Genomic DNA, 26,670 nt, shown 5'->3' with positions numbered 1-26,670 from the left:
GGGCTCCTCCTGTTGGAGTCTGGAGGCTGCACCCCTACAGGAAGGTCTGGAGATGAAACACAAGTGTAGCACAATGAGGTCCTCCTACGTATTTTTCTTGTTTCAACTAAAAAGTCAGGCTCTGTTTACTTGTAAAATTCTCCTATGTCCTCTGTTTGAATTTATTTTCCTTCCTGAAATTGTTATTCAAATACTTTTTCCCACTTCATTTATACTTTAGAAAGCAATGGTGTATTCATATTTTCAGTATAGTTAAATATATATTTCATTTACTTTGTTATAAATAAATAGAACATTTCTTCAAATGGCTTCTCGTTTTAAAATTCCAGGTTTATATTGACCCATATACAATTCTAAGAGATTTAATGTTGAACAGAAATAGTGGAGGCTTCTGCCCCCAGGAAGCTTACCAGGTAGAGTGTGTGTATGGTGGGGGGGTGGGGAGCGGGAGCGGAGGGAAGGTTAGTGGAATTTTTCTTCTTTTTCATCTACCTTAGCTTTTGATTTCAGTATGTTTCAGAATTTTTAAAATGTGAACTCTTTAATCAGCGTTTTGAGGTAAGCAGCATAGTGTATAAAGAGAAATCTGGAAGGCAATCCTGTTTGTTTACATACATGAGACACCCTCTGTGGACTAGGGCTATCTCTAAAGCTCTAGACTCCAAAATTTAAATCCAAGACTGAGGTTTGCAGTAACATTGTTCCTTGAGGGTTCTCATTTTGAGAAATATCACTGTCCTCAAGGTACAGCATGAGCAATTCAGGATCCAGGTCAAGAGGTGGACCTCATTTGTTGAACTGGAATACAATTTCCGAGTCACCAAGCTCTCAGAAGTATTTGGGATTCTTAGTTCAAAAACTGGGGTGTTATTTGCTGTGCTTCCTGGGTAAAGAAACCTAACATGAAACGTATCTGGTTTTAAGTATTCAATTTTGGTTGTCATTTTTAATAGATTAAAATTTTGAATACTGCAATCACCACCACATGACAACTACTCTAGTAATTGGATACAGTTCACTTTCTCTTCTGATTTTCTAATATAAACATTTGAATTGTCATTGTTATGAATACATTTATCCTATTTAACAAGTTAGAACGCCCTCCTCCATCTCTGCTCAATTTTCATGTGGGCATAAAATTATCATATAGTAATAACTATTTTGAAGCAGGAAAATGGCTTTTAGGATAGTGGAATAATCATTATATCCTTTATTTGATATGAGGCTTAGCATGGTGAGCTTTGACCTTCCATAATATTCTGTTAAAATTTACTCACTTTTAGAATTTACATTCCAATCTTAGACGAACTGAAATTTGACTGAAAAACTGAAATTTGGACTGTCAGTACCTATATCTGCATCCCCCCCAAAGACCATTTGGTGGACCATTCCTAATTTTCTGTTTGCTTCATAAAAGTCTGCGATTTAACACCTATAGGTAAATGAGGATAATTCTAGGGATATGTTTTTATATTTGAATGTTCTTAAGAGCAATTTGCTTTTTTAAAAACATTTTTATTGAAGTATATCATTCGTACATGAACATACATAAACAGTAAGTATGTAATAAAAGTTGTGAACTTATAAAATAAACATGCATGACATCATAGTGGAGTCCCATATATTACTCCTGCACCAACACCTCACATGGTTGTGAAACATTTGTTAGAAACTATGCAAGAGCACCATCAAAATATTAGTACTAACTATAGTCCATATCTTACATTTGGTGTATTTTTCCCCCAATTCACCATATTGGTTTTTTTTTTTAATATATATATTTTTTACAGAGGTTATGAACTAAAAAAACAATCATGCACATGTGTAGAATTCCCATACAACACTCCTTCACCAACACACCATACCATGGTGGAATATTTGTTACAGATTATGAGATAAAATCAGACTATTATCACCAACCATGGTCCATAGCATATATTTGACACACTTTTCCCACCCTCCTCCTCCCCCCATTATTATCACAGTACATCTTTTGCATTGATGCAAGACTATGACAGTATTGCTGTTAACCACAGTCCATAGGTCACACCAATTGTATTTTCCCCACATTTCCACCACCCTGCATTCATGACATACATTCCCTCTAGCTCACAGGAGGACATTCTTGCAACTGTACCATCAACCACAATTTTCATCCACTTCTGAGTTCAGTGTGTTATTCAGTCCCTAGATTATTCTCTAGCTTTCTTTCAATTGGCATTTTCATCCCTAGACTCTTATATCCTGACACTTTTGAAATCAGTTATTAGCTCTAGCAGCCTTGTTAAAGATTTTTTGAGACTTTTTAGATATAGAATCTTATCATCTGCAAATAGCAAAAGTTTTACTTCTTCCTTTCTGATTTGGATGCATTTATTTCTTTTTCTTGCCTGATTGCTCTAGCTAGAACCATTAGCACAATATTGAACAAAAGTGATGACAATAGACATCCTTGCTTGTTCCCGATCTCAACAGGAAAGCTTTCAGTCTTTCATTGTTCAGTACAATGTTAGATGTAGGTTTTTCATATATGCCCTTTATCATGTTAAAAAAGTTTCAATTCCTGTCTTTTGTATATTTTTATCAAGAAAGGATGCTGCATTTTTTCAAATGCCTTTTCTGCATCAATCAATAAGGGCATGATTTTTCTTCTTTGATTTATTAATGTGGTGTATTATGCTGATTGATTTTCTTGTGTTGAACTACCCTTGCATGCCTTGTATAAAACCCACTTGATTATGATGAATAATTCTTTTACTGTGTTGTTGGATTTGATTAAAAAGTATTTTATTGAGGATTTTTGCATCCATATACACTAGAGAAATGGGTATGTAATTTTCTTTTTTTGTAATATCTTTACCTGGGTTTGGTATTAGGGTGATATTGGCTTCATAGAATGAGTTTGGTACTGTTTTTTCTTGTTCAATTTTTTGGAAGAACTTGAGTAAAATTGTTATTAAATCTTCTTTGAATGAAGACGTCTATTTCTTCTAGGGTCAGAGAAGGTTGTATGTTCCTAGGAATTTTTCCATTTTGTCAACATTGTCTAGTATTTTGGCATATAATTATTTATAATATTCTCTTATGATCTCTTTTTTTCTGTGGGGTCAGTAGTAATGTCCCTGTTCTCATTTTTTTATTTCATTTATTTTCATCTTCTCTTTTCTTTGTCTGTCTAGGTAAGGGGTTGTATATTTTGTTAATCTTGAAGAACCAACTTTTGGTTTTGTTAATTCTATTTTTTGTTGTTCTTGTTCTCAGTTTCATTTATTTCTGCTCTGCTCTTTGTTATTCTATTCCTTCTACTTGCTTTGGGATTAGTTTGCTGTGTTTTTTCTAGTTCCTCCAACTGTATAGTTAGGTCACTGATTTTTAGCTCTTCTTTTTTAATGTAAGCATGGAGGGCTATAAATTTCCCTCTTAGCATGGCCTTCACTGCATCCCATAAGTTCTGATATGTTGTGTTCTCATTTTCATTTGACTCAAAATATTTACTCATTTTTCTTGAAATTTCTTCTTTGACCCACTGATTATTTAAGAGTATGCTATTTATCTCCATATATTTGTGAATTTTCCCTCTTCTTGTTGATTTCCAGCTTTATTCTGTTATGATCAGAGAACATGCTTAGTATAATTTTGTTCTTGTTGAATTTATTGATATCTGCTTTGTGACCCAACATATCATCTATCCTGGAGAAAGATCCACGAGCATTTAAAAAGAATGTATATCCTGTTTTGTGGCACAATGTTCTGTATATGTCTATTAGGTTTAGTCCATTTATCATATTAAAAGCTCTCTGTTTCTTTATTGATACTCTGCCCATATGTTCTATCCAGTGCTGAGAGTGCTGTATTGAAGTCTCCAACTATTATTGTAGAAATATCTCTTTATCCCTTCAGTTTTGTCAGTGTTTGCCTCATGTATCTTGGGGCATCCTGGTTAGGTGCATATGCATTTTTTTTTTTTTACAGATTTATTTATTCCTCTCTCCTTCCCCCCTGTTGTCTGCTCTTTGTGTCCATTTGCTATGTGTTCTTCTGTGTCCACTTGCATTCTTGTCATGCAGAACTGGGAAACTGAGTCGCTTTTTTTCGTTGCATCATCTTGCTGCATCAGCTCTCTGTGTATGTGGCACCACTCCTGAGCAGGCTGCACTTTTTTTGCATGGGGCAGCTCTCCTTGTGGGGCGCACTCTTTGCGTGTGGCAGCACTGCCACACGGATAAGGAGGCCCTGGTATAGAACCCTGGACCCTCCATATGGTAGGTGGATGCTCTATCAGTTGAGCCACAACAACTTCCCTACATTTTTTACTGTTATTTCTTCCTGGTGAATTGCCCCTTTTATTGATATATAAATATATATTACATATATAATATATACATGTCCTGCTTTGTCTCTCTAATAATATTTTTGCTTTTAAGGTCTATTTCTTCCACTGAAGGTAAGTGTCTTCAGCCTTTTTTTTTTTTTGGATACTGCATGTGTGGAATATATTTTTCCAGATTTTTACTTTCAGTCTCTTTGTATCCTTGGGTCTAATGTGAGTCTCTTGCAAACAGCATATACATGACTCATATTTTCTTATACATTCCTCCAGTCTGTGTCTTTTGATTGGGAAGTTTAATCCATTAACATTCAATGTTCTTACTGTAAATGCAGTTCTTATTTCATCCATTTTGGCCTTTGAGTTTTATCTCTCATATTTAATTTTCACCGCTCTTTTGAGACTTGTAGTTACTGTTACTGATACAGTTTTCATTTCTAGACTCTCTTCCAAGCCTCTCTCTCCTGTCTTTTCTTTTCAGGCTGTAACACTCCCTTTGGTATTTCCTGCAAAGCTAGTCTCTTTGTTGTAAACTCTCTCAGTTTTGTTTTTCTTTGATTATTTTAAACTCACCCTCATTTTGAAAGACAGTCTTGCCAGATGTAAGATTCTTGATTGGCAATTTTTGTCCTGTAGTATCTTAAATATATCATACCACTGTCTTTTTGACTCTATGGTTTCTAATGAGAAATACGTACTTAATCTTATTGGGTATCTCTTATATGTGATGCATCACTTTTCTCTTGCTGCTCTCAGAATTCTCTCTACATGTTTGGCATTTGATGTGCTGATTAGTATGTGTCTTGGAGTTGGTTATTGAGATTTATTTGGATGGGAGTACATTGTGCTTCTTCTATATGGATATCTTGGGTAGAGTTTCAAGGCATGGACTAGACAAGGGCCTGCAGAGTGGACTCAGGGAGGGGAACGGTTCAGACCTGAACCCGGGGCCGTGAGCTCCTAGGGCTTGAGTGGAGATGGAGGAACCAGCCCAGGGTGGGAGAGTCACTGCCAATGAAGCAGGAAGAAAACAGGAAGATTGGAGGGTTCCTGAGACAAGTGAAGAAAATATCTCTCAAAAGGGAGCATAGGACAGTATTTTGTAGGATTAGAGAATTTCCGTTTCTTGATGAGTCTAATTTTTTGTTCACCTTATTAATAGGGAAATGAGTTTCTACTTTAACCAAAAATGTAACTCTCTTTTGGTGACAGAAGAAGATTCCATAATTGTTCTATAGTATTGGGAAGATACAGAAAAAATAATGATGAAAATTTAGGAAATTACTCCATCTTGGCTCCCAGATATAACCATGGTGTAGCTTAGGGGTCAGGAAGCTTTTTCTGTAAAGGGCTAGATAGTAAATATTTTTGGCATTGTGGGAAATATATTCCATATCACAACTACTCAACTCTGTTGTCAGGTGAAAGCAACCGTGGACAACACATAAAGGAATGTGTGTGGCTGTGTTCCAATAAAACTTTATTACAGGGCCAGGCATCAGGCTATAATTTTCCTGGCCCCTGATTTAGTTTAATATTTTGGTGTGTTTCAGGATCACACTTGTAACCATTAGGGGATATTCAAGTTACAAAGTACTGTTCTGATTTTATGCACTTAATTTGATTTACTTATTATAAGAATATATAAACAACTGGGCTCGTTAGCTAATCTTATCTCACCCAACATCACATTAAACGTGTTTAATTCTTGAAGGCGTTACCTAAAAACCTGCACACATGCAATCACTTCCCCACATCCGTTCCCGTATTTACTTTCTTCAGTCAACTACTTTTAATTCATTTCCATGGTCTATGTCCTCTTAACAATGACAATGGTATAGTATAAGTAAGAGCATGTAAATTATGCAAAGTGTCTTTATCCTATGCTCCAATGATTGAGTGCTTTCCTGAGGACTTTCTGTTCACTGTGAATTAACATATTCACCATGAGTGTAACAAGTGGCTCTACCACTTACTGTATCCTTTGTGCCTGGGTTTTAGTGTTTATCTGTTCCTCGGATTAAATAGCATAAACATGCAAAAGGTTTGAATGATGCCTGGCCCACCAATTACTCCAGAAAATACTAGCTATTTTTTCCATGTGGCCATTTAGACATATGTATATAAATGAGAAAAAGAGCCAAGGAAAGAAAAAAGAAATCACCATTCTCTTTGCCATTCAAACTTGATGAATCCCATGAAAAAGACTACAATACAAATATTACTGAATATGAACCTAGACATAAACAGCATTTAATTCTGGCTTGACAAGTGATACTTAGTGTTAGAAAGGATATTAAGGATCTCCTTATTCAGGGGAACCTTAATCTGCAATCCGTGAGTCGCCAGACATTGTAGGCAACACTGCGTGTGTGTGTGTTCGTGTACGTGTGCGGTGCATGCATATGTATGCATATGTGAGGGTTTTTTTCTTGTTAGTGTCTAAGGCTTTTATTAGATTCCCTGGAAGACAAATGAGCCCTGATTTCATGAGGAGCGCCCTTCCAAGGGCCAGAAGTCCTACCTTTAGTCCTAACTGCTGCTCCTGGCAAGTGGTTTTAGCAGCTGTCTCTGAACCTCAGTACAGTTTCTCCAAGAATTGGTGTAAAGCACAAACAAAATCACTTTTGAATTGTAAAGTGTCATAGATTGTATGGTCGTGGCACTATTATTATGAGGAAATTATGCCCAGAGAGAGATTGGGAGTTTGTGTGAGAGCCATCACCAGAGCCTAGAGACCTAACACCCGGCTCTCCTGAGGCCCTCTTTTACACTGTGGCTCCTCGGCATGGGGCCGTGGCCTTTGACCTTTCAATGGGGAGAGAAGAGTCTTTTCAACAAATGGTGCTGAGACAAAACATACAGAAAAATTAACTCAAAATGTATCGAGGACCTCAATAGAAGAGAGAAAAGTATAAAACTCTTAGAAGAAAAACCTGGGAGTAAATCTTCATGGGTTAGGTGCAGCATCAGAAGCATAAGCAACAAAAGAAAAAATAATAAATTGGAGTTTTGTGCTTCATAGGACACTATTAAAAAAGTGAAAAGATAACCCTCGTAACAGGAGAAAAAAATTGCAAATCAGGTGTCTGATAAGGAACTTGTTTCCAGAATATAGAAAGAACTCTTTCAGCTTAATAATAACAATATAAATAACCCAATTTAAAAATTGGATCTGAATAGATACTTTTCCAAAGAAATACAAATGGCCAAAAAGCCCATGAAAAGATGTTCAATATCATTGGTCGTTGGGGACATGCAACTCAAAACCACAATGAGGTACCACTTCATATCCACTAAGATGACTATTATTTAAAACAAAAAAAAAGTTGGAAAAATAACAAGCGTTGATGAGGATGTGGAGAAATTGGAACCCACTTTATTGCTAGTGGGTTTCTGAAATAATCCAGCTACTTTGGAAACAGTTTGGCATTTCCTCAAAATATTAAACACAGACATATGGCCCAGCAGTTCCACTCCTGGGTATATAGGAAGCATTATGATAAGTGAAAGAAGCAAGTCACAAACTGCATATTGTATGATTCCATTTATATGAAAGGCCAGTACATAGAGAAAGTACATTGATAGTTGCCAGGGAGAAAAGGGGATTGGGCAGTGACTGCTAATGGGTACAGGGTTTTTTTGGGGCATTACAATATGTCCTGAAATTAGATGGTGATGGTGATTGCACAATACTACAAGTATACTAAAAGTCACTGAATTATAAACTTTAAAGGGCAGATTTTATAGTACGTAAATTATATCCCAACGAACTGTTATTAAAAAACAATACAAATGGCATCAGAGTTTGCTGTCTTGGCGTTGAAAGATGGAGAGTGAAATAAAATATTTTCTTTTTTATTTCATGGCTGCCATCCGAGATTTCCTCAGGCCTGAAAGTGAGGTTAGTCCTCTAAGTTGGTCCTTTGTGCACAAGAGCCCACGTTCCCTAAATACCCACGAGCATATGTAAAGTGCCAGCTTCTGCGCAGGGAATAGTCAGGACCAGGTAAAAAGGTCGAATGACCTCAATCACCCCAGAGAGGGATTTTTCCCGGGTGAAAATTGAGGTCGGCACAAGGTATCAGGGCTGGATTTGGCCTATGAATAAACCAGGGACAGAGGTTTTCATGGTTACTGCACAGTCTCATTATTTTAGGAGATTCTAATATTAGGTTAATTTGTTCTTCGTGTATACAATAATTTAAAAATACATAGCTGCATTTATTTTAAAAGAATGCTTTAAAGAACTGCCAAATATTTGTTCTTTGATACCCCTCTCTCTCTTAGAAGTCATTCAGTTCATATATATATATACACACATTGGCATCTTACATTATGCAGTGTGCCTTATAATAAAAATTATATATGTAATATACTGAGAAATCATTCTTGAATCTTAACCTAAAAACAGAAAATTTTAAAAATCACATGTACTCTAAAGCACATTATCAAGCTTCTCTGAGCATAAAAATCAATTAAGGCTCATTAAAAGTGCAGTTTTCCTAGGCTCCCACCTCTAATAGATGGGTTCCATCTGAAATTTTAAGGAGCACTCCAGATGATTCTGAGGAGCAGGGGCTTTTTTCACTTTAAGAAACATGGCCTTAGGGACTTAAGCATCAAGTATTCTTCATGTTGCTACAATGTTAATTAATATAGATTTCTTAAGGTATTTTTCAGCCGTCTGATGTTAGAAATAGGTGACATCTACACCTTTATTCTGCTACTAGAATATAATTTCTGCTTCCAGATTTCTTTTGACCTAGCTGAATACACTGCGGATGTTGACGGTGTTGGCACTTTGCGGCTTCTGGATGCGGTGAAGACCTGTGGTCTTATCAACTCTGTGAAGTTCTACCAGGCCTCCACGAGTGAGCTTTATGGAAAAGTTCAAGAAATACCGCAGAAGGAAACCACCCCGTTCTACCCTCGGTCGCCGTATGGTGAGAATGCGCTTGCACGACTGCCCAGCCACAGCTTTCTCTCCTGGGTGTGCGGGGCGGGTGTTTCTGTTCCTGTCTCAGGGCTGAAGTCATTTGGTGTGAGATTAACATTAAGATAGAATAAAGTGACCAGACTTGTTGGGAAGCATACTTGAATAAATTGCTAAATAAAAGTAATTACTGTCATTGCCTCTGGGGAGAAATTACCACCTCACTTCCCCAGTCCATGTTCATTCAACCCTTCCTTATAGATCCCTTTAAAGGGGAAATTAGACCTAACGTGATTCTGTTTATCGAGCTGTTTTGAAATTGTACTGAAGTGATAAGGGTTTCTGTCTTTTATTTCCCCCACCAAAAGGCTATCTAGTATATTTGTAAAGAGTATTCATGAAAGACTTCAGTAATAAAATTTCGAAACAGGTGGAATATTAAAATCCCGTTTTTTTACTCTCTAATTTCTTAAAACTAAAACGAGGGAATTTGATATATTACACATACTAGAGTTGAATTAGTTAAAGTGTGAAAGAACAAACTGGATATTACAAAAGTAAGAAATTCTTAAATACTTCCTTGTGAACATGATTAATTGGCAAAGGAATCTTTATTTCGTCTTTGGCTTTTGATTCTTTTTTTATTTTTTATCTTGATACATTATAAATTGTAACTTTTGCAAATGGTTACTTCTTTAAGATGGAGTGAACATCACTGCCTTTTTTAATAAATTTTATTTGCTTTTAAAAATATTCCAAAGGGGCAGCAAAACTCTATGCCTATTGGATTGTGGTGAACTTCCGTGAAGCATATAATCTGTTTGCAGTGAATGGCATTCTCTTCAATCATGAGAGTCCCAGAAGAGGTTAGTAATTAAATTAATAAAGGGAATTCCAAGCTTTAAACAGGATTTAAAGAGGTTGTATGTAGATTCTGCCTATGTACTCTATTACTGGAAATTTTTAATATTTATTTCTAACTATTTTGAATGTCAGAAATGGTAAATGAAGAAATGTAAATCCAGCCTTAATTATTTATGACGTCTGTGTTTTTCCTTATTCAACATGAAAAACTGAATAGGGTTCAAATTTTACCCTTTTTTTGGTAGGTCTTATCAAATCTGCATTCAGCCTGAGTATTAGGAAATACCACAGGAATGTGAAAGAATCAGTAGTGTACTGATCCATGTGTCTTGAATTCTTGAAGTCAATCTTATTCACATAGAAATGGCTTGTAGAATCTGGCTTTTTTTTTTTTTTTACTGAATCATTTGGACTTTAAATATTTTTTTCTTTATATTCCATTAAACAGGCACCAGAAATTTCTATACTTCTAGATTATATATTAAAATAATTTTGAAATCAGTTCTTATATTTAGACACATTATCAGTTTTTTTCAAAATCTTATTTGTTTGAATTGCCTGTTACTTTTTCATAGTTATTGAGAATGATAACAAAATACTTGTTCTCTGTTCCCAATATTAAATTTTAAATAAGAAACTGTGCTTTGCTATCATTACTTCTCATTTACTGGAGCATGAAAATGCATTATAAAACATGTGCATGCCTCTCGAAGTAAAATTATCTGTATAATCTAAGAAGTTATATTTAACTTCATTAACATTTAGCCTTTTAGCCTGAAAAAAAATGTGAAGCTCAATGTTTTAAATTGTTTCATGGCCAACAACTAGTATGCTTATAACTTTTTAAATGAAACTTTATGAGACTGTATAGCCACATAATTAAACCAATAAGTCATGAAGAAAGATTAAAGTGACAGGTTTATAAAGGTATTTTTAGTGTCAATATGTTTTATTTTATAATTTCCAAAGTGAAAAATTCCCATGACAGGCATAAAACCTAGCCTGTCATCTCTTTTGCTGAAAGGAAAACAAGTTAACAAGCAGCCAGAAACATTTCTTTAATTAATTTTGTGGTTCTGGATGTTGTTAGTAGAGGAAAAGGAAAAGGAAGATCCTAGCCATCCTTTCCTTCAGCATTTGGTATGCCTGTGCGCTCAAAGAATCTGCCCAGTGAAAGACCACCCCTGCCTCTTTTCTGGCAAACACATTTAGACACATTGTTTGATTTTCTGTGTTTCCCACCCCTTCATCTTTTCCACCTGGAAAAAAATAAAAGTCAGTTGTGGATTAGTTTAGGATAGTGAAAAACATACTTACCTTGTAAAGTGAAAAGATAAATTTAAAAATAACATCACCGCTTAATGGCAGGACTGTGTTGTATTCTTAAATCTCCAGCATCTAAAACAGAATCTGTCAGCTATAAAATTTCAATAAATATTTTTAAATGAATGAATGAACAGATAAATATTTTGTATTTCAGGTAAACTTTACTGATTTTAAATCTAGGTAGTCTGAAATGGAGAACATTAAGACTTTATAAGATAGTTTAAAATAAATGTGGTTTTATGGATTTCATGCATATAGTAATTAAAGCTGACAAAGTATTTTGAAGTAAAGATTCAGTCTGATGTACTTTAATGAATAGAGAAATTCATTTTTCATTAGTAATCTTAGCTTGTGTGCCTAAACTTTGCTGTGGCACTTTAAGTGCGTTTATCTTCTTAAGTAGTTTGAACATTTATGTATCAGTCCTTTTGTTCCCTGTTATATGAAACAAATACTTTTTTTTCCTAGGTATTATAGTGGTAAACTTCAATCTAGTCCAGGGTAAATAATCATGAACATCCAATTAGTAGAGCCCAAATTGAGGCAACTTTTTGGGACATATACTTTTATTGTAAAGAAACGTAATTAACAAAGATCTTTTTGACTGCATGAAATTCAGCCCAGCAGCTTGCTTTTGTAAATAAAGTTTTATTGGAGCAAAGCCATGCCATTTGTTTACAAATTGCCTACAAGATAGGATTTCACAAACAGAGATGGTGAGACCCTCATAGCCTAATGTATTTACTGCCTGGCTCTTTACAGAAAACATTTGTTAACCCTTGCAGTAGACAAGCTTGGAGACTAAGGGCTCTCTGCCTTCTCAGGCTCCTCATCTGTTTCTATGTGTCTGTGTATAGATATTCTGAGAGTAATCAGCTATGTGCTGCTCTGTAGCTCTCTGCTGGCTGTTCTGCCTCCTTCAGACCTCTTCAACTATGAAGGTTTTTAGCCAAGCTCTGGAAAAAAATTTTCTATTTTCTTATGGACAAACTAAATTTGACATGTGACTATATAAGCATCCCATGGATTCTTATGCATTTTGAGTCCCTGAAAAATTGAATGCTATCATGTGTTCAGGCAGGACAGATGAAGTTAGCACAGAAGGGAAGGAGGAGCTTGGGGCAGGCTCCTGAGCCCTGGGGGGAGAAAGAGCCTTTCCAGTTCTTTGTTTGAGCAGTACCATGACCTTGGGCAAGTCATTTAACCTCTGACCCTCAGTTTATTTAGCCTTCCAGTAAAAAAAAAGTTCCTAAACTACTTACTGCAAAGAGTCAAATATGATTGCAATGTGAAATTCCTTTATACTGTAAAGCTCTAGTCACATTTAAGGTGCTAAGAATGGTGAGAAAATTTACCTTCAGAACACACACAAATCTCAATTACCTGGAATTTAAATGATTTGTATATTAAGTTAATCTTTCTGAAGAATTTACCTCATTAGTTCCTTTTTTGTCAACAAAAAGGCAAATAGGTTTCGGATTTCTGAATCTGGGGGGAAATGTTAGATCAGTGCTTATATATTGCATAACATCCAGTGGGGTCTGATGGAGCTCTTTAATTTCCTTCAGTTGACTCATCTTAGTCTGTAGAGCTTTAGGTCAGTTCTGGTCTACTTCCAGGGTCGACTGAGGAGGTGAGGTTTGGCCAGGTAAACCTAACCCATAGTTTTTAGTTCACCAGCAGTTGGCATCATCCCTAGGTATCTTAATTTAGCCTGAGTAAGAAATCAGGTTTCACATAGACAGTGCTGTTTCTTACATTCTCCTCCTACTCTTTTTCTTCTCTCTCTCTTTTTAATATAAGAATCAGGCATGTACTCAGCTCCGGATTAAGTTTAATCTCGCAGTAGATTTTCCTCTCTTTCTCCTCCCATACTCAACTAAACCCCTGACCTGTGCTCTCTTCTACATGTGATATGTGACTATGCTACCAGAGCCTTGAAAAAGACTCTGTCTCTACCTTTCTTTCTCTAGGAGTTTTTCACTTCCTGGCCTTTCTGTTTTCTCTAGAATTTCAAGATAGCCTAATACATACCACTAAGAAGTGGGTACACATACTAATTTTATTTTGTATTTCTTTCTTATATAAGAAATTTTTTCATTTCCCAATTGAGCAAATGAGAGTAGTTTGCTATATCAGCATCATCAAGTATTATAATAGTGAAAAATATTATATTTAGCTGTTTTTACTATATTTTGTAGTAACTAAATACTTTCACCCCATTTATAGTATCAGTGAGGAAACTGAAACAGCCTGAGATTGAGTTGTACAAGGCTTCAAAACTACCAAATGTCATCACTGGGGCTGGAAATAATCCCTAAGGGCAAGGGAAATCATGTAAACATTGTGCATATTTGTGGAAATAGCATATATATGAATTTTAGAGTTGGAACTGGAACAAATCAACGCCTACCAGGCAGAGTGAGTACTTAGACCTAGGAATGAAGCAAGTACTGAGGCTTGGAAATTTCATGTCTCAGTTGCTTTTATCTTTTGTAGAAGACATTAATTAGCTTGGTTAAAAGCAGTGTCCCTTCCAGATATAGCAGAAATAATCACAATAAAATGTTAGTTTTATAATGTTAAAACCTAAATATGATATGAAGTAAATGGTTTGTGATCTTGAATATCATCAAGAACCTGGTAAAGAGAGGACATAGAACTAATATTAAAGTACATTAAAAATCATGTGGCATTACAAAGTCAATAAAAAATAAAAAAATAAAAAAAAAAATCATGTGGCAATAAGAAGTTATAAAGTACTTTAAATATACTCAATTAATGGTTCAACACTATCTCAAAATAATGGCATACCATCACTGTTTAGATAATGAGCCATTTTTAGATGATATAGTACATTCCTCTAAATATGGGCATAATAAGAAATTATGTATATTAATCTAACCACAGTCTTCACCAGAATGAGAGAATCTAATGTTTTAAGGCAGATAAACTTGCTTTTTAGTTTTAGACTTAAGCTTTTTTTTCAGCTGCTAAGAGTTTTGCCTCTTAAAATGTCTAACTAACTATATTTATTACCATAAATTAATCTTCAGAATTTTTAACTACATTTTTAAACTGTAGTTCATGTAAAATTTATTTACTTAAGTTATAGTAAAATTTTGCATAATTTTTCCCTTCATTTTGTCTAAAGATTGTTCTTATTTGTTACTATAAAGGTAAGATTAATTCCAGGACAATAGTTGTCAACCGGAGGTGGAGAGGAGAACGCAGTACAGAGCAAGGAGAGGGAATTTTGCCTCCCAGGGGATATTTGGCAATGGCTGGAGACAATTTTGGATTGGGTAGGGGAGGGGTGCTATCAGCATCTGATGGGTAGAGAGGCCAGGGGGGCTGCTTTGGACAGCCCGTCACAACAAAGAATTATCCAGTTAAAATGTCAGTTTGGCTGTTGAGAAACCCTGCTCTAGAATCTCATCCCCCTAAAAAAAGTTTTTCCCCAAAGAATCTAGATAACTGTCATCTATAATAATAAGATTTCAGTTTTCTTTACATATCATGTGTACTTTGCAGTAAATCCTTCATTGAGCTTTAATAAACATTTACCTGAACACAAAAGGAAAAAAATCCTGATTCAAATAGTTCTGTCTAAAGCCTTATATATTCTGGCCTACTGCAAACCTCAGAGAACAAATTGTAAGTTCATGGCTATCCCAATTATTCAGAGCTAAACTTTCACTTGATGACCCTCACTCCACTTCCAATAAAATAATGTTTACCTTTAATTATAAATTATGAAAGAACAAAGCTTTGCTTTGGAACATGCTACTAAGTCCATGTTCTGTCTTTGATACAAGACAGCTATTAAAATGGATACATGATAATCTTTTTTTTTTTTTTTTTTAGGTACTGAGGCCAGGGATTGAACCTGGGACCTCATAGATAGGGCCAGTGCTCAACCACTGAACCACATTGGCTTCCCTAAGTTGTTTTTTTGTTTGTTTGTTTTGCTTGTTGTTTGCTTTTTTTGTGTTAGGAGGCACCAGGAACCAAACCCGGGACCTCCCATGTAGAAGCAGATGCTTAACCACTTGAGCCACATCTACTCCAGGCACATCCACTCCCTACATGATAATCTTTTAATGCAGAGGAGTACAGTAATATTAGTGTGAGTAGCTCTCTGTATATGAAAATTTTTCTTTAAAATTATTAGATATTCATAGATATTTTGGTGCAATAAAGGGTGATAGATTGATAATAGAAGTGAAATAACTTGAACTTGTTTTTATTTAATTAAAATAGGCAGAAACTACTTTTCTTTTGAGGTGTGTGCATGTGTGTATAAAATATTCATTTAAAATTACTAAGTTTGTATCTGCCAGTCTGACTAATAAATATAAATTATGCTGCCATAAGAGTATCAAGGAAGAAGCAAAAGTAATATCAAATGGCTCAATATTTTATTTAAATTTCTATTAAAGGTGCTTTGTGGGTTTTTTTTTAGATGAGCATCACAGTCTGAACTTACTGGAAAAAACCTAGCTGTACGTTGTGCAATTAGGGAATGAAGTAATTGCATGGTAGAGCTCAGTAAAACATTATAGGTTTTACACAATGCCATTTTGTTTGTGGGTAAATGGTTAGATTGTTGGCCACTAACCTTGGGCCCACTGGGTTCTAGGCAGCCTTTCTGGTTGGGGCAAAAAGTGACATCATCTGATTAACCATTATGCTGGTAGACCATGATTCTTCACAGATGATGTGTACACTTGGAGGTCACAGAGCTGTCTAGCCCATATTATTCTCTGTGGAGAGATGAGGTATAATTGCTTAAACATGAAAGACTTTTGAAGCAATACCTGGTTTAATGGATGTGGTTATTACCACTAAACAAAATGAAGTCCCTTCCACCTACCAGAGTGAAACTTCTGGGAGAGTTAAATTGAGTTTGAGATTTTACTTAAATGATTCATGATTTATCTGACATTTACCTTTGAAACCACACTAATGACTATCTGGTTGTATGTAATGTACCCCCCCATAGTAATCAACGGTGTCCACAGTGGTAGGAGGTTGGTCACTCCAAGGAATCAGTTTGACCACTTTGCTCATTGGGCACATCACCTATTAAGGGCTAAGTTTTCTCATCTGTGAGTAGAGGTAGAGGAATTGGGAGGATAAATGAGGCAATATCCATTACCTACCTTATTGGCTCATTGTGAAGATACAGTGAGAAAGTGTACGTGAAAAAGATGCCTTGTAGATTTTTACCATATATTTATTTCTTTTCCCTTTTCCCTTCTTTATGTATTTCAGTGCTGAGTCTGAGAGCATGTTTCTTTACCCTTCTTCCAAGATGAGAGATCCTAGTGGGATTTCAGTTGGCTATTGGTATAAAACTAGGACAGAGAGAAATGAGAATCCAGCAGGGCCTACCAATTAAAAATGGTCTTGAAGTAAAACAAAGAATATATTCATAATATTTACAGATGAATTTGAGTAGTAACTGAGACATCCATGGATTTTAAAAATAAAAAAATACATAAGTAGAATTGGATATTGCTATAACCACAGGAAAAGCCAGTTACAGATGAGATTCTAGCAGATAAATCAGTTAATATTTGAACTAGGGAAATTTTAAAAAGGATATCTCTCAAAGGCCTATGAAAGAGACCCTTGAGAAAAATTACTAAGACCATCAAGTATTTTTAATTGATTCAAATATTTATAAGAATGGTCCTGTGAAAATCTTACAGAAATACAAAATCTCTTCTTATGCTATACATTTTTGTCAAAAAATTAAAAACGAGAAAGAAAAAACTTTTCACTTTTTTGACTATACTAATTAAAAACACCTAAGTGCAATTATAATTTAAATTTTATTAATTATACAATAATCTTTTATCAAAATGACTTTTTTTTTTCAAAATTTAGTTAGAATCAAAGCTTTCTTTTTATTTGTTATGGAATTTTGTTTCCCCTTTTAACTGAAGTATTCAACTGTCTAGATCGATCCATGTTCTGCCACTTTCTAGATAAGTGACTTTGGCAAATTTCTCAGTCTCTCTGAACCTCAGTTTTCTCATGTATAAAATGGGGTAATAATAGTGTTCACTTAGGGCTGCTGTGAGCATTAAAGGAAATAATGAAAGTGAAGTTATTAGCACATCATGATGATTACCACCACTGCTATTAATGTTGCTTCTGGAGAAGTGGCACTTGGCAATTTAGAGCATAATAATAATAAAAATGGGAATAATATAAGGAAAAATGGATAATGAGATGACAACTTGTCTTCCCTGACAAGTTAAACTTTCAGGGTTTGGTAAATGATAAGTTAGATAAGATTTGATAAAGGAATTTATGGGATTTGAGTATGAAATCTTAGAAGAATAATAGTGCTTCTTTGGTTTAGGGGTTGTTTAATTCCCAGATTTCATTTAAAGACTAAACTCTGATCAGAAAAGATTCTTCTAAATAGATACTTAAAACCCATATAACTTTATATAGCAGGGGAGAAAAAAACTTATGCTATGAGAAAATACTGTTTATAAAAAATGAATAGGGTGAAGTGGACTTGGCCCAATGGATAGGGCATCCGCCTGCCACATGGGAGGTCCACAGTTCAAACCTCGGGCCTCCTTGACCCATGTGGAGCTGGCCCATGTGCAGTGCTGATGCACGCAAGGAGTGCCGTGCCATGCAGGGGTGTCCCCCGCATAGGGGAGCCCCATGTGCAAGGAGTGCTCCCCATAAGGAGAGCCATCCAGCGCGAAAGTGCAACCTGCCCAAGAATGGCGCCGTACACATGGAGAGCTGACGCAGCAAGATGGCACAACAAAAAGAAACAGATTCCTGGTGCACTGATAAGGATAGAAGTGTTCATGGAAGAACACAGAGTGAATGGACACAGAGAGCAGACAACTGGTGGGGGGTGAGAAATAAATAAAAAATAAATCTTAAAAAAAAAAAGAAAAAAGAAAATATACATAAGGAGAACTAGCCCATAATGGGATGCAATTAAGGAAGTGAAAACACAGTCTGATAATAGAGAAATACGTCCTGGCCATGAGAAAGATAGGTATGCAGCATAATATTGTCACTGAAGTCGGAGCAGCCCAGTGCCTACAAGATGTTGAAGGCTGGTTAGGGTTACGTAGGAAACGTCTTAACGCCGGCCCAGGTACTCTCATGATCCTAACATTTGATCTGTACAAAAGGAACAAAACCTTTTTTAAGGAATAGAAAAAACTTTCTCAAAGGAGCACCAATTAATTTTATCAGAGGAAGACATAATTTATATCACAGAGATTCTTAGTACTAGCATATACCCACGTGATAGTTGTAACACTGTATTCTGTTAAGCTCATGGTAGACATTTCATCTCAGATGTTGAATAATAGTAGAAAGATTTTCTATATCTTCTTACAAAGGTAAATACTCCCTATAGGAAATAAATAGAAGACAAGGAGCTGAAAATATAGTAAAATGAATATAATCTACTCTTCTGTGCCCAGCACTAAAATGAACTAATATACTCTGTGTTTTTCAGTTTCCCAGCCAAAAGGGTGCCAGTGCAAAGAATCAAAGATGTCTTGGCTTTTTAAAAGGGTATTTATTTGAGGCAAAAGCTTACAGTTCCAAGGCTGTGAAAAGTCCAACTCAAGGCACCAAAGAGGTGTTTTCTTACCAAAGTCAGCTGCCATGTGTTGAAGCAAGGTAGTGGGGGATCTCTGCCTGGCCTCTGCCTTCCCCGCCGGGCTTCCTCTTTCAGGCTCAGCCACTCTGCTTTCTTTACCATTTCAGCAGCAAGCTATCAGGCATAAGGCTCATTTCTCCCTGAGGCCTCAGCTTCTGAACTGCTTTCTGTCACATTGCAGGGTCAAAAATAGCAGAACTCTATTTTCTGGTGTGTATCCATTATTTTTCAAAAAAAAAATTTTTTAAAGAAATCTGCATTACATAAATGTTACACAAAAATATAGGGGATTCCCATATGCCCTGCTCCCTACCCTTCCACATTTTCCACATCAACCACATCCTTCATTAGTGTGGTACATTTGCCACAGTTGATGAACACATCTTAGAGCATTGCCATTAAGTGATGATTATAGTTTACATTGTAGTTTACACTCTCTCCCACATATTTTTGCAAGTTACTACAAGATATACAATGGCCTATCTCTGTCATTGCAATGTCATTCAGGATAATTCCCAAGTCCCGAAATGCCCCCAAATTATCCTTATTTTTTCCTCTCCCTCCCCTCAAAATCTTCAGCAGCCACTGTGTCCACATCCATGATAAAATTCTTCCATTGCTAGGATCACAACAAGTCTACAGTAGAACAACTGTAAATCTACTCTAGTCCATTGTCCTTTCCCCAATCCTGAGGATTCTGTAATGGTATGTATCCATTTTTTATCTGACCCAGCAAGAGGGCGGAGACCCAACCTGAGTCATGCCTTACTGAAATAGTCCAGTTGAGAAGGTTGCTAATACCTGCAGAAGTGGACCAGTCCACACACACAGTCTTTCTCCTTTTGGGATTCGGAAAATAATTTCAAACTGCCACATTGTATAAATGACACGTTTACCTGTCTTTAAATATATATATATAGGAAACTTGGTGGGCACAGCTAAATAACACTATATCAATTAAGATTAATGGTAAAAGAAAAGGAAATCACTTTTCTGGAATGGAGTTGGGGGTGAGGATTGCAGGATAGAGAGTCACACCTCCATTGCCTACTAGAGTGGAGCTTGATGAGAGTGGGGCTGGATGCACCTCCAAGTGCCTGGATGCCTTGCACACCCGCAGGGGTGACTCTGAAACTCACCTCTGAAGCCTTGCATAGGTGATGTCTAGATTGGGGGCCTTGCCACACTATTCTCTTTTACTCCATCTGATGGGGAGAACATGGGCTGTGGCTACCTTCCCTGAAAGCCTGTGGCACAAGCTGGATGTTCTTAGTGCACCTCTTTTTCCTCACCTGAATTCTAAGGATTCTACTGGCAGCTATGATAAATACCACAGATTGGCTGACTTAAAAAAAAACAACAACAGGAATTTATTGGCTCACAGTTTGGAGGCTGAAATTCCAAAATCAAGTAATCTGCAGGACATGCCTTCTCTGAAGTTTGTAGTATTCTCATGGTGGCTTGCTGACCGTCGGTCTCTGCATCTGTCACGTGACTCTTTCTGTCTCCTTTTGTGATTTTTGTGTCTACTTCTATGCTTAAATTCCCTTAATTTCTTTCTTTTTTTATGATGGGGGTGGGGTGGTGAGTGTTTTTCTCCATGGAGCAATGCACACTTAAAGATTCTTCACTTCTGATGACTCCAGACATATAGAATTAAGGCTCACACTGCTTCAGTGTGGCCTGATCTAATGAGATCCTCAAAGATTCCATTTACAGATGAGTTCACAGCCACTTGAACAAGGGTTGGTACTTGAGTGTTTGTTTGTGGGGGACATGATTCCATCTACTACAGAATGAAATTTTTAAACATAAATCCTTCTTGAGAAGTGTGGAGGGCTCATGACCTAATAACTTACTTTTTTTTTTTTTCCAAAGTTTTAACTTACAGGGACTGTTAGTCATACTACTACTAATAAGAATAACATGGCAGCTAACATTTATTTAGCTCTGTGTGCCAGGTACTCTGTTTTTCACTCATTTCTTTCAATCCTCATAATAAGGCTTTAAAGTAAGTATGATTAGATTCCTTTTGAGTTTAGAGAGGTGAAATTACCTTCCCATCATAAGTGAAGGACATAGGACATAAATCCAGGCAGCCTGACTGTAGCACCTGTGGGTTGCCCATTACATTATGCCAGGTCCTAAAGTCGTCCAAACCATTGATCAACTTTATTTCCCCAAATGAACTTTATTCTAGTCATCATATCAGCCCCCTTTCTTAACCTTTAAATTTTCCATTTTCCTGGAGACCTTTGTTAATATCTGACATTTTATTTCTTCTTTACTTTCCTATTTTGTTTCTTTTTAAATTAAAATTAAATTGCAATTTATGATTATTTGTCCCTTTGTTGTAGTAGAAGATGACTCAATTCTTGCTGACAGGAAGAAATGATCTAGGAATAATTATATGTAGATTTGAAAATTAAAGAATAAACAGAATTTACTAGATCCTAAATTTAGTTGGTATAATAATGAAGGCAAGCGTGGAAGCAAATTTTTCACCTGAATTTTGTCATGTCGCTAACATTTAAACTAGGGCAATATATGACTATCCTGTAGTCATATTAACTTTCAAAGACTGTTCTGTCTTCATAATTTATGGAGTCAGTCCTACGAATATCATATCAATTACAATGCTAAGTGACAGAATGATTGATAACTTCATTTTTTCAGAATTCTTTATATTCTGTTTATATGTTTATATGACCATTAAATCTGTTTTTTTTTCATAGCAACAATATTTGCTTTTAGCTGATTTAAAGAATATTGAGATTTTGCAGGTTCTTGGCATTATTTTCATATCAATCAAGTAAAGGCCTCAAGAACAGTATGTATAGAGTCTAAAGTTCAAAACAAGGCTCCCAGGGCCAAAAAATATTTGTATAGCAGTTTATCTCCTTGCATATTATGGTCTAGTGTCAACATGTCTTAAAATCATCTGATCTTCCACTGACCAATTCTTTTTTTGCTCATTACCTAAATTTCAAAAAAATTGAATCTATGCTTCCCTGCCTAGCAGTGCAGATCCAGTTCCTGTCACTGATGCCGCCGAGAGGTGTGCTGCTGCCTTCCCCAGTGTAGCTTAGGGACCTATGGGAAACTGCAAATAGACAGTGAACCACAGGAAGGTACAGGCATGAAATGAGGAGAGAGATGAAGTAAAAATAAGAAGGCCATAATTCCCCCACCTTGTGTTTTTCTATCCCTTAATAAATATATGTATGTATGTATATATGTATATTCCTTAGCAATAATTGCAGCAGTGTTTACTGATGGCACACAATACTTAGAAGTCATCCTTTATTTCTAATTATTATTGTCTTTTGAGCCTGACCCTTGAAAAATATTTCATATGCTGTTCAAAGTCTAGATCAAGCATTAAAAACAGTTATGACAGAGGAGGTAATGTTACTTGCTTGCCTTGGGTGAATAAATATCACTTGTATTCATTTATTTTCAGAGTATTGGGTATATTTACATTTCTGTGACAGTAGAGAATAACAGAAATTGTATCATGAGAGCCAAGTAAGATTATTATAGAGATTATTATAGAAGGAAACACAGTTGCTTCATTTTATAGACATTTGTCTTGTCCCTATTCTCTTTCAGATGAACGGTTTGAATCAAAGGCCTTTTGAAGATTTTCTTACTTTTCAGTCTTTAAGATGGGATGGCTACAAGCCAATACTGTTTTGATTTTTTTAGTTACTTGGAACACTAAAGTTATTTGAAGAGGCCCTGCTTTACTTCTTAAATGTCAGTACAGTTCTGAGTTGAGATGGAAGCTAAGGAGAAAACTTAATCCAAGAGGTTTTGTATGACGAGCATTGTCAAATATAATCATGGACATTGTCATTCCATGAAGTAGCTATGTGTATCAATGCTGAAATATAGCCCGCTCATAATACAAAATGGGATTTGTTACTTTTAAAATGGTAAAAAGTCATTTCTACAAAAAGTTGATTTCAGTGGGTGATACACATATCTCTATTCTCATGAGTTTTTCATTCTCATATAAATTGAATGTATTAAACTTGATCCTCTCCCATGAGAGCATTATTTCCCTTATCTTTCCTTCCCTCTCTCCCATATCTTACTGTAGAGTTAAAAATAATATACAGAATTCCTTACAAACATACAGTTAGAGAAGAGAATCTGACTTAGGGGTCTCAAAAGAGATAAGCTGCCTAGTATGACTAGATAATTTCTTGTCATTCACTGGCATCTGTGACTTTATGTTAAATAGCCCTACTTACCTCCCTCCCCGAATCAGAAAATGTGTAGTGAACACCATCACGTGATTGGCTCTCTTCTAGATCCTGGTAAAAGAGACAGAGAATACAATGCTTGTCTTTAAAAAGCTCACAGTTGAGAAGGACAGATAAGTAAGCCAAAAGTTACAATGAAGTTAATAGGCACTGGTAGACATAAACATGCATGGATTATTTGAGGGGGCTCATGGAAGAGAGGCAGCTCACCACTTGGTAGGGGGAGGACTCAGGAAGTCCTTCCATGAGATGATTCTTGAAGTGTGACATGTGGGTAGAAAAATATGGATAGAAATATTTCTCGCAAAGGGGATATGCAGAGAAAAAGAAACGGCCTGGGCTTGCTGGGGAAACTATACACAGTTGGGTGGGACTGGGAGACCTGCGCAGCTTGGAGATGCAGGTAACAGGTCATGCTCTATATTCTTGAATATAGCAATATTCTTGCTTCTTTCTATTCTATAGCCACTGAGGAAAGAGATGGTTATATTTGGATTTGCATTTAGAAACTAAGTTTTTAGAACAGATTGAAGGGAAAAGAGACCCAGGGCAACAAGAACCTCTGGTTGCAATGTCAGTAATCCAGAAAAGAAAGTGGCACGGTCAGTTGAGTCGGGTCTTGTGTATCTGTCCGGACTCTTGGTTTAGAAATGACAAATGTTCACATTAGGCTCAAGCAAAATAATTACATGAAGATAGATGATTGGATGAATGTTGCCCAAGTATGGAAGTTGCAGGGATGTATCTAGCCTGACCTCAGGGGCAGCTAAACAGAAACTCAAGTATCTTTGGGTTCTCTCTTTTTCTTTTTGTGTTGGCTTCCATGAAGCCAGAATTATGGTCAGTACCAGCTTCAGTCTCACCACCCTGATGGAAAAAGTATTTCTCTCTCAACTCCTTTTGGAAAAAAACTGGGGGAGGGCTATCAGTGGCCTGCCTTGGTCACCCCAGTCCTTCAGCCAATTACTGTGGCTAGGAGAGGGCTATTACAGGGCCAGCATGGGTAGGCCCGTCCTCCTGAGTATGTCACTGCAACCAGAAGGCAGAATCCTGCTGCTGTCATTATAACCAGGCACAAAGGAAAGAAAACACCAAAATACCCATTGGGGAATCTACAGATTAGGAAAGCACCCCAATTATGGTCTGCTAGAGGTAGATCTGGGAGTTATTTTGGAGTGTTGAAGAAGTAGAATCAGTAAACTTGATGAGAAGTTGACTGTGGAGGATGTGAGTGAGAAAGGAGTCAAAGATCACTCCCAGGGCACGTAGGTAGATGGTGATGCCACTTACCAAGTAGTGAAATCCAGAACTTTGGGTCAATTTGAGGTAAAAGTACATTAGAATGAAAGGGTAAAGTTTATGTCTCCTGTGGTGAACTGGGAACTTGTAGGAGACACAAAATGATTGCTGCACAGTCAGAGCTTAGCTTGAGTTGGAGAGCATGATTAGAATAAGTGTGTGATTGTTCTTCACACTCAGACAGCACCTCATGGGAGAAAAGACAGTGGATAGATATTGATTTGAGGTTTTGCAGAGTGTGCGTAGGAGAACTGCCAGGAGAGCAAAGGAATTAAGGGCATTAGCAACAAAATGGTGAACATGATGGGTCATAATATGAAAATGTAGGAAATAAAGTATACCTGAGCAATCACAAGTCACAGTGTATTTGAAGAAGAGATGTAGTAGCATCATGAGAGTAAAGTCATAATGGAAATGAAAGATTGAAATATTGTGGTCAGACATTAGAATTTTTATGTTTAAAATTTGAGAGGTGGAATGGAAGCACTCAGAAGAGAACATCTACAAACTGCCTGTCTGTGCTTGTTTCCTCATTCTACCTTTTCTCCTGTTTTCTTGTTTGAACTGTATGTGCTTCTATCAAAGAGGCCAATCCACCGTTTTTCCACTAGCTTCTCTCTATTATCACCTCAACGACATGACTCCAGCAATTTTCACCTTTCTCCCCTGAGTCATTTTTTCCCTCATCCCTAGATCTTTCCCTTCGGCATGTAGATAATGTTGCTTTGTCTCCCATCTTGAAATAAAACCCTCTCAATCTCACTTCTTTCTCTATCTTATAGCAAAACACCTCAAAAATTTTTTCTATACTTGTTGCTTCTAAAATCTCTCCTCCCATTCTTTCTTGATCCCACACCAATCGAACCTTTGTCCCCATTCCCTCTGAAATTCTTCTAGTGAAGATAACCAAGCACGTTCATGTTGCTACATCCAGGGTCATTCCTTGGTCTTCATTCTTACAAACTCATCAGTAGCATTGATTACTCCTTCCTTGAAATACATTTTTCCGACTTTCAGGATACTGCCACACTCATGATTTTCCTTCAGCCTCACTGCTTACTCCTTTTCCTTCTTTGCTGGTTCTTCCTCATCTGTTCATCTATTTGACCTCTCAACATTGTAGTAAATTCAGATCATAGACTAATTCTATTTTCTTGCCTAATTTTCTCTCTTGGTGGTCTCAACCAGTGTCCTGACTTTAAATACCATCTACACATTGATGATTCCCAAATGTGTACTTTCAGCCTAGACCCCACCTTTGAAGACTAGACTCATATATTCAGTTTGACTTTAGAGTGAATACTCACCCCTGGTCTCATCATGATTTAAATAGGTCATGTTTATTAGTTCCCTAATAGTTTTGGTTAGTATGTCAAATAATAGAGATACTTAAAATAAAACATTTGATTGTCCTTGTATCTGTGGGCAAGGTTAGCTTTTATATATTTTTTAGTTTTAATTTTGTGAGATTTTGTCAGAGTTGATTTATTTAACCTAAGGCATTAGTTCTCAACTGGGGAGCAATTTTCCCTCCTCAGAGTACATTTGGCAATGTTTGAAAATATTTTTGGTTGTCACAATGTGGGGGAAGGGAGGTGACACTGGTGTCTAGTGGGTAAAAGCACCTGAGATGCTGTTAAATGCCATTTAATGCACAGGAAAGCACCCACCCCACAGCAAGGAATTATCCTGCCTAAATGTCAGTAATGCTGAAGTTGAGAAACCCCCAACTAGGGATTTATGAATTCGATTTATCTATCAATAGAGCATGCATTGAGTATTTGGTGCAAACAGTAAAACAGTTTGAACCTTTCTTTTTAAACACATATTTATAAATAGTTAGTAAAATGTGGTAGCCATCCCCAACAAATGCACATTATGAATGGTCCTCTTTCAAGCCTGAGATTCCTTTAAACATGCCCGCTGGATTTTGAGTACCCGCAGTTAAATAGTGTTGCTTTTGGCAAGGCTTGGTGAGCAAATGAGG

At 36.4% G+C, this 26,670-nt stretch overlaps 1 protein-coding gene across 2 annotated transcripts in view; it reads left to right on the top strand.

The window, feature by feature from the left end:
• The window catches only part of GMDS (GDP-mannose 4,6-dehydratase), a 694,924-nt gene that overhangs the window by 302,132 nt on the left and 366,122 nt on the right, over window positions 1-26,670 (top strand). For both annotated transcript variants that reach the window (XM_058285166.2, XM_058285167.2), the window contains exons 5-6: window positions 9,081-9,273; window positions 10,025-10,129. In XM_058285166.2, coding sequence (XP_058141149.1) covers window positions 9,081-9,273; window positions 10,025-10,129 — 298 coding nt within the window. The remainder of the gene's footprint in view (window positions 1-9,080; window positions 9,274-10,024; window positions 10,130-26,670) is intronic.

This window comes from Dasypus novemcinctus, chromosome 22, assembly GCF_030445035.2.
Source record: "Dasypus novemcinctus isolate mDasNov1 chromosome 22, mDasNov1.1.hap2, whole genome shotgun sequence".
Classification (NCBI taxonomy): Eukaryota; Metazoa; Chordata; class Mammalia; order Cingulata; family Dasypodidae; genus Dasypus; species Dasypus novemcinctus.
Note: the sequence above shows the minus strand (reverse complement) of the source record. Positions and strands in the feature narration are given on the sequence as shown.